The 9,485-nt window shown below is 41.3% G+C and overlaps 1 protein-coding gene across 6 annotated transcripts in view; it reads left to right on the forward strand.

The window, feature by feature from the left end:
- DIXDC1 (DIX domain containing 1) overlaps positions 1-9,279 on the forward strand; it is an 89,435-nt gene extending 80,156 nt beyond the window's left edge. For 5 of the 6 annotated variants that reach the window (XM_058289079.2, XM_058289080.1, XM_058289081.2 and 2 more), the window contains 3 exons: positions 3,041-3,146; positions 4,057-4,165; positions 6,012-9,279. In XM_058289079.2, the coding sequence (XP_058145062.1) occupies positions 3,041-3,146; positions 4,057-4,165; positions 6,012-6,092 (296 nt within the window). In that variant the 3' untranslated portion in view covers positions 6,093-9,279. The remainder of the gene's footprint in view (positions 1-3,040; positions 3,147-4,056; positions 4,166-6,011) is intronic. The other variant, XR_011647620.1, reaches the window with a different exon arrangement.
- The last annotated feature ends 206 nt before the right edge of the window (positions 9,280-9,485 follow it).

Here is a 9,485-nt window from a genome sequence, read left to right on the forward strand (position 1 = left end):
GGGAGGTCCGCGGTTCAAACCCCGGGCCTCCTTGACCTGTGTGGATCTGGCCCACGTGCAGTGCTGGTGCGCACAAGGAGTGCCCTGCCACGCAGGGGTGTCCCCACATAGGGGAGCCCCACGTGCAAGGAGTGTGCCTTGTAAGGAGAGCCGCCCAGCGCAAAAGAAAGTTCAGCCTGCCCAGGAATGGTGCTGCACACACAGAGAGCTGATACAACAAGATGACGCAACAAAAAGAAACACAGATTCCCGTGCCACTGACAACAAAAGCGGACAAAAAAGAACATGTAGCAAATAGACAGAGAACAGACAACTGGGGTGGGGGGAGAGGGGATAGAAATAAATAAATAAATCTTTTTAAAAAATAAACATACATAAACAATAAGTATGTAGTAATAGTTGTGAACCTATAAAACAAACATATATAACATCATACAGGACTCTAGTACATCACCCTACCACCAATACTTTTTTTTTTTTAATATTTTTAAATTTTTATTTCTCTCTGTCATCTTTTCTATGTATGCTTTCAAATTCTTCTTTGTGCTCATCCAGTGTCTTAATATCCTTAATCTCTTTAGCCATCTTATTAAATTTATTAAGGAGCTTTGTTTGAACATCTACGATTAGTTTTTTTTTTTTTTAAAGATTTATTTATTTCTCTCCCCTTAACCCCCCACCCCAGTTGTCTGTTCTGTGTCTATTTGCTGCATCGTCTTTGTCCGCTTCTTGTATCAGCTCTCCGTGTGTACGGCGCCATGCCTAGGCAGGCTGCACTTTCTTTCGCACTGGGCGGCTCTCCTTACGGGGTACACTCCTTGCGCATGGGGCTCCCCTACGCGGGGACACCCCTGCATGGCAGAGCACTCCTTGCGCACATCAGCACTGTGTATGGGCCAGCTCCACACGGGTAAAGGAGGCCTGGGGTTTGAACTGCGGACCTCCCATGTGGCAGACGGACGCCCTAACCACTGGGCCAAGTCTACTGACGAACATCTATGATTAGTTGTCTCAAGTCCTTTATGTTATCTGGAGGCTTATCTTATTCCTTTCACTGAACCATAGCGTCCTGTTTCTTGGTGTGGATTGTAATTTTTTGTTCTTATCTTGGCATCTGGCTTACTAGAGCATTTATTCTAGGTGCAGTTTTTCTTTTTAGTTTTGGACTTCTTGCCCTTTTTCCCTTGCTGGTTGTGCAGTAGGAGCCAAGGATGTAGTTGGTGCTATAAGCTGTAGTGGTTCTAGCTGCCCTCATTACCCCAGGTTCCGATGAAGCTTCTCCCAAGTTTCTCCTTTGCCAAGGGTAGGGACAGAGTCACAGCTATGTGGAAGAATCCAAGTTGTGCAGGCCTAGACTGTAGTTGCCCAGAGAGACTGATGAAGCTTCATGCCCTTTCTGCCCTGCGTGGGGCAGTGATGGACCTGCAGGTGTTGGCAGCAATCTACGCATTGTGGGTCCAAGATGATCGCGGTTGCCCCGTAGACTTCCAATTATTCAGTCTGTGCCAGCCAAAGGCACCTGCAGTTACCTGCATAGGTGGGTTCAGGGTACGCCAGCCTGCTCCCTGCCAGAGGTGGGGCTGAAGTGTAGGCTAGGGCTGCAGGATGATATGGGTGAAAGAAACTGGTTCCTATTGTCACTGTGATTTTCAGTCAGCCCACTTTCCCTCAGGCTGGGAGTGGGGTCCAAACAGAGGCCACCAGCCTCTCTCTGACCTGGACAGGTTTATACTTTAGCTGCTCTTAGGGTTATACTTTAGCCAGCCGAATTTACTAATCATTAACTGAAAACGGTGGCCAACTGTCTCTTCCTATTTTTGGGAAATGGAGCTTCCAATACTAGTCACAGAATAGCTCCTAGGTTGGCTTGTGCTGCCAAAGTAGGATAATCATTGGCCTCCGTGGCTTGGCTGGTAATTTCCCTGAGAGGCTGGCGCAGGTCCCCTCAGCTTCCTTTTGCTTGAGGTGAGGTTGGGGCTTAGGCTAGTGCTGCAATTTGATCTGGATGGAAAGAAGCCGGTCCCCACCAGCACTGGGATTTTCAGCCACCCTGCTTCCTCTCTTGCCAGGTGTGGAGTTAAGATGGTGGCTATAGGCCTCTTTCTGTCTTGGACGGACTCGAACTTTAGCTGTTTGTAGGGTTATATTTTAGCCCACCAAATTTACTCATCAGTAGCTGAAGTTGGTGCCCAACTATTTCTTCCTCCCCCCATTTTGGGGAAGTGGAGCTTTCAATTCCAGTCATGGAACAGCTCCCCAGGAGGGCTTGTGCCTCCAGTGGGGGATGGGCACTGGCCTCCAGGGCATGGGGTGGTCCACTTATGAGTCTTCTCTGCTGATGGGCAGGCTCTTCCTTTTATTCCTTCAAGGATTTGGCAGGATGGTCTTCCGGTCTCCTGGAGTCCCCAAACAGGTGCTTCAGCTACTTCCACGTATCTCTGGGTGTTTGCTAACTGCCCTGTAGCAGGAGCTGACGCTAGGAGCTCCCTACTCTGCTGCCATCTTGCTTATTGTCCTAGATCCTGTATCTTTTAAACTGGAAGCAGAAAGCCCTTTGGGATTTGACTTTCTAAGATTACTTTGCTCTGATAGTGCTGGTTTCTATTCATCTCTCTTTTCCTGAATCACATAAGCATTCTGTACTGTGTCCTCCAACATCTACATGTTGACAGAGTCTACAGCTCCTGCTGTGTATCCACTCTGCCTTGGCTGAAATCATGCCAGGTTTCTCTGTCCTTCTTAGACCTTCAGCAACAGCGCCTGTCAGATCAGTTGCTATTCCCTTACCAGAAGTAGCTGGAATGAGGAAGCAGCGAAGTTCCTGGTGATAAGGTCCATGTCTGAAATACTTCCTGTCCTCGTGGCTACACGGGTGACTTCCTGTGGATGACACCCATGCACATAGTCTTTGGCAGGGTGTGAGAGCTGTGCAGTGACCTCAAGCAGCTTCATTCTTCTGGGACATTTTGAATAACTGGAAACAAGGGGTGGCCTGGAGTAAATTGAATGTTCTGACCACAAAATCTCTCTCTGAATGCAGAGTTGCCTCACTCACAGAGTTCTCCAACTATCAGCAGCGCCTGCACTAAAGTGCTCTATTTCACTGACCGGTCACTTACTCCCTTCATGGTCAACATACCAAAGAGGTGAGATGCTGGGTTCATTATTTTTCTAAAACAATGAAAGGAAGGCAGAACCAAGGTGGCCCTTCCGACCAGCTGAGAGGTATGTGAAGAGCAGTATGGTGCAGTGAGAAGTGTGCAGGACATGTGGAGTGTAGTTCCAGCTGCATTGGCAGCCCAGATCATCACCTACTGGTAGGTGCAGCTATAGGGATAGTACATCCAAACCTGATAGCTGTGCACATATGCTCCAAGTTTGGAAAAGGAGCTTTTTTAAGTGCTCAAAATAGCTCCTGCCAATAACCACAGACTGCAGCCTGGCACTCAGGTATGACTCATTGATCTTTGCTATGATTAAGAAATTACAACTAATCCCTAGTGAAGATTTATGCCAAAAACCTCCCCAAAACTCAGTTAATATATTCCCTCCTAAGGGAAATGGCTTTGTAATCAAGATTTTAAAATTTTGGAACCAATTACCGAAAGACTTTTCCTAGGGAAAAGTCTGCCTATTTTTCTGGAAAGTCTGCTTATTTGATCTGAGTTAGAGGAACCAGAATATTCTAATATTGAAATCAAGAAAACTTAGACATGTTTACAGTTATTTAATAGATTTTTGATTTCAGAGACCTAGATTTTTTACCAGAGGAAAAGCAGATATTATTTGGCTGCTGCTGAAGCAATAAACTATTTTCAATTGTAAGATCAACCCATATGTAATGCCATTTTCATTCCTTAGTGGTGACTAGTTCCCCAACCCTCTGCTGTTTGGAGAATCTTCTGGGTTATCAGGAGTAGTGACCTAACAAGGCTATGCTCTATGTCTGTTTCTGCATGTATTAACTTCAGCATGGGCCTGGATTTAAAATTAACATCTTATCTTTCCAAACTATTGATTAACGGTCTATTTTAGTGCTTTCCACTTTTGTTGCAGGCTGGGGGAGGTGACCCTGAAGGATTTTAAAGCAGCTATTGACCGGGAAGGGAATCACCGCTATCACTTCAAAGCGCTGGATCCTGAGTTTGGCACTGTCAAAGAGGAGGTACAGAGTCCATGGGGAGCCTGGGCTATAGTAGTGATCATTCTTGAACCCCACAGCCTCTTATCCAGAGACCAGTACCCAGAAGTAACTGAGTTCCCTAAGCAGCTCAGAGGAGTTTCTCAGACCTCTAGACTTAGAAGGTCACGGAATAGCCTAAGAAGTTGATAGCTTCTTTAGTTCAAGGTCTTTGAACTTTCATCAAGGACGAGGCTACCATTTTTATTTTAAAAAGGAAAATAGGTTTATTTTGTTAGGGGAAAAAGTATAAACATAGTCTTTTTGGGTCCCTTTTTTATCTGTAGCTACAATCTTAGAAAACTTCCTTCTGCCTACATGGAGCAAAATAAACAGGCACAACTATATGGAACTGTGTATTCTGTGATGTTAGCTCCTCAGATTATGAAAATGTGGAACTTCTGAAAAATCATCTATTCTCATTCCCATCTCATTAAGTATTTCCTCAGCCTGCACTTCTCTTTATAATCTATCTGCTAAATGTAGACAATTTTTTTTTCCTGGCAGAGAGTTCGGTGTTATGAAGTAGTGCAAGTGCCCTCATTGTGTTTATAGAATGAAAGAAGTTAGAACAATCATTATTTTATTCATCAGGATTTTCTCACTGAAATATTTTATTAGCCCTGTTCTAGTAGTGGATTTGAGATGAGCTGAATGAATGAATGAATGAAAAGAACTGCAACTAAGACACATTAAGATTGGTCTTCTTTCCAACCCTTACTTTACAATGCTGTGGGTCAAAATTTTCTCCTTTCACAAATACTGTTGTTTTCTCCTAAGAAGCCCTGAAATATTCTTTAATTAGTGATTTATCAATTTTTATAAATCTCTATGAGCAAAGCAATGTTATTTTGCCATTTGATAGATGTGGAACTAATAATTTAAAATCAATAAGGAAACCATGAAAATAAATAAATACACAAATGTAAGATAAATATTCATGCATATATTAAATATTTCTATTTATCTATACATATATATATATAAATACTAATTAGCACTTTAGAGTCTACAGCAAAAGGGCCATGGATGTTAACTCCAAGCTTTCTTCTGTTACTTTCCCATTCTTTATGTTTGTGGGTATTCTTCTTTTTTGATTTTTAAAAAAATTTTATTGAAGTATATCACTCATACATAAACATACATAAACAATAAATGTATAATAAAAGTTGTGAACTTACAAAACATGCATAACACATACAGAGGTCCCATACATCTCCCTACCACCAACACCTTGCATTGTTGTAAAACATTTGTTACAAATTTTGAAAGAATACTGTCAAAATATTACTACTAATTATAGTCCATATCTTACATTTGGTGTATTTTTCCCCCAACCTACCCTATTATTATTAATTTTTAAATATATTCTTATTACAGAAGTTGTGAACTTACAAAACAATCATGTACATATGTAGAATTCCCGTACAACACCCCTTCACCAGCATACCACACCGTCGTGGAACATTTGTTAGATTATGAGATATTATCGTCAGATTGTAACCACCAACCATGGTCCATAGTGTTCATCTGGCACACTTTCCCATCCCCTGCCCTCCCCCCCCCCGTTATCAACACAGTACATCTTTGGCATTGGTACAGGAATATTACAGTATTGTTATTAACCACAGTCCATAGGTCACATCAATTGTATTTTTCCCATGCTTCTCCCCATTTCCACCACCCTGTGATACTGAAGTACATCTCCTCTAGCTCACAGGACACTCTTGCATCTGTACCATCAATGTGTTATTTTTATCAACAGCAGTTTCTCAGTTGAACTTCCTACCTTTCTGTGTTATTTTACCTTAGGACTTTTTTCTTTCTCTAGGTTTTCCACGATGATGACGCCATCCCTGGATGGGAAGGGAAGATTGTAGCCTGGGTAGAAGAGGACCATGGAGACAATTAATGCTGACTCGTAGATTGGGGGCTTATGGAACCTGGTCACTCCCTGGCCGCTTCACTCAGGAAAGAGGACTAAAACCAGAACACTAAGAAGTTTCTAGTTCATGCTGCCAAAACAGAAGCTTCTCCATGTGTGATGGCCATAGGCTAGTCCTGTTTCTGTGCCTGACACATCTGGTACTTCAAATCCCTGTCCTAATGTAGGCCATGGGTTCATCTGGAGTTCCTTATACATGGACACAGTGTTTTGTTTTACCCTGGGGACAACAAACCGAAGGCCTTAACCAATGGGAATGGATGATCCTGCACCTGTAGGGGCATGGCTGCTATTATCTGGAACCCGAGAACTGGACACATCACTCCTGTGTGTTACAGTATTATTTTAATAGGCCTCAATGGTTGCAGCAGAGTCCCAGCATTTCTACTCAAAAACAAGAAAAGGGTACCAGCTTTTCTACTTCCTTGCAGCTATTGCAAACCAAGAGTAACTCATGAGATGGTACCAAAGATGAAGGCTTGCCCTTCAATAATCTTTTGGACTGGACATGGATGGTGCTGAATTGTTGATTGGATGGAAAAGGGCTGCCCATATTGTGCTATACTCTTCTTAAAACCATAATTAAGTAAGACCTTGGGCTGACTGTTGTGTCTTAACTGGTTCTGCAGCTTGTCCTTTAGCCCACACAGGGCATATTTCATGTACTGCTGGTTTTCTCTGGGGACTCTTAACTATAGAGCCATTTTTTTTTCTTCCTGCTGACGAACTTTGTGTTTGAAAGGAATAAGGAGTGAAAAGCTCCTTAAAAAATCCAGGCGGGTATGGAAAGGTGCTGCTACTCATTTATTCTTGACTTCCTCTCTCTCATGACTTTGTTTAGCCATCAGGCTCATGTACTCCCTTCTGCAGTCAACAGGAGATAAACCATTACTTTCTGTATTTCTTTGTGATTTATGAGTATGCTGAACATGAATTATTGTTCTGCCCCTCCTCACTTTAAGGCCAGGAGTTATATTCTATTATATATTTAGTCTAGGTTGATCCTTTAGGACACAGTAGAAACCATGGGGCATGAAGCATGAATGTCAATGACAGGGTTGATTCTGGGTAAAAAAACACTCAGAATTGTTTCTCATGTGCAACACTGCCACATGTAGAAGCCAAAAGAAAAGAGTTAAGTTTCAGAGATTACTTAATAACTTGGGTTTTCATATTCTTCCACCAAGCACCATCAACTAATTAGCCATTATTATTTATATATTCCCAAAAGTCTGCCTGTGACCACCAGTGTACACTGCCAGCCAGAGGAGTCGGACAGATCAGTTGTGGGTTCTTGACCTGTCTGTCTCCAGTTCATCTCCCCTTACAGCCATTTCAACAGATTACTCTTCGGAGCTCTGAGATGACATCTTGTTTTTATATAGATGTGTCTTTTAAAAACAGCTCATGTTGGAGAATTCTTTTGTACTCATTTGCTTTTTGTCCGAGAACCATGTCTATTTTTATAACTTGAGTGTAAGTTCTGTATATTCTGATTCTCTCTACCATATCCATTTTCTAGAGAACCCAGTAGCTTTTATACAGGCTCTTCTTACCACCCCTTGTGGTTTCAGAGCAAGCTTTATTTCATTACAAGGATACTGACAACTAATCCCTGTTCCACATCTACCTGCCAGTTTTCATTGTGGAGGTGGTTTTATGTAATCCATTTGATTGTTCCTCTAGCAGTCAAAAGGAGCCCAAAAGACACCTCCATGTCCTTCATTGTAAGTTGCCTGACCTTCTCGCTATTGAGGAAGTTTGGGAAAAGTCAGTCAAAAGCATGACAAGTTCATTATGAAAGCAAACTGAAGAAAACAGTATGGTCTCAGTTTTTCCCACAAAGTCTGGAGAAAAAGTGCTCGTGTCACTAGTTTATTTGTTGCATGAATTTTAGTTGTTTCTTTATAATACGGCATGAGGGGAATCAGGCCAAAAGTTAGTGGTGTATTTCCATCACAATTTATCTTGAATGTCTGTCTCTTAAATTGTTTTTTATTTGTCAGTTTTCTTTCAGCTAAGTCTTACTATTATGTGGAACTTAACTTTTCAGAGAATATTAAATCAGAGAAACATTTCAAGGTCCTCTACTTGTCTTCTATCCCTATGTCCTTTGGAAAAAGGAGCTGTATGGCCTTACTGCCAAAGCTGAAGTTGAGTTCAGGGGACAGACTGTCATTTTTTCCCCTTTAGCTGATGTAGCATAGGTAGTGATTAAGCATCCCTCCTGCATGGTTTTCCTCCAGTAACTGTTGTGTAAAATGTGTTGGTGAGCTTCATTCTTGTTATTAAAGGAAGAGCTATCCTCTAAGGAGGAGTACTGATCAATTGATTCTGTCCTGAGTAGCCTGCTATGTGAATGCGCTGTGGCTTTCCTCTAGAAACTTTTTGACTTATTCTTAGTATTGTCCCCTGCTGGCATATGAGTGGGATAGTCCATCCTGCTACTGCCGAAGTTGTTTTTCCTTGAGAAAACTAAGGAACTAGGATGCTTCTAGAGTTCTTAAGATATTCTCTATACCACTTTAGATTTTAAAAAAAGACCCTCTCATAAAAACTAGTAGAGAGCTCGATTCCTTAAAAAGTCTTCATTTAAAAACTGAAGACTGTTCTCTTCTTGCTCAGTCCCCTGAATTAGTGGGATTGGAACACTTTACAGCATGTAGGTTCAGTCCCTTGGTAATGGCAATCCTACTTATCTACCACCTTTTCGGCTCTTTTTGACAAGGATGGATGTAAATTAGGGAAAATGTCTTTATGCTCTACATCCAATCCAAGAGGACTTGTTCATAAAAGCACTTAGGTCATAATTACAGTTATTTTCATTTTTCCATAAAAATGAGCATTATGATTGCACATTCCCTCTATTGTCTGAATTTATGTAAGAGATATATAGCTTGCTTAATATACATATATATGTAAAGTTATATTTTCTTAGAAACATGGATGTTTGCAACAATGATTTCAAAGAGATTATTACTGTGTATTCTCCCTGTCTTACAGTGTTTTCATGATGATTGTGTTATACCAGAGGCTTTGGATTATGGAAGTGATAACCAGTTTTAACTGCCTGTGTGTACCAGAGATTTGTGTACTAATTAAAAAAACAAACAACAGAAATAAACTATAAATAAAATGGAGTTTGCAAACTAAATATCATTAATCCTCTTCACTTACCTATAGACTGAGGATTAATCAATAAAGCCATTTACATTTACATTAGCGAAAGTAAATTTCCTCAAGTGCTCTCCCTGGTAGCAGCATGTTTACTCTCTGCTTGGAAGAGTGGAGATAAGGATTACTTAATTGCCACAGATATTTTGCTATTGATATTTCTATCTGTAAGTACATAATAAGTTA

This window comes from Dasypus novemcinctus, chromosome 27 (genome assembly GCF_030445035.2).
Source record: "Dasypus novemcinctus isolate mDasNov1 chromosome 27, mDasNov1.1.hap2, whole genome shotgun sequence".
NCBI classification, from domain to species: domain Eukaryota; kingdom Metazoa; phylum Chordata; class Mammalia; order Cingulata; family Dasypodidae; genus Dasypus; species Dasypus novemcinctus.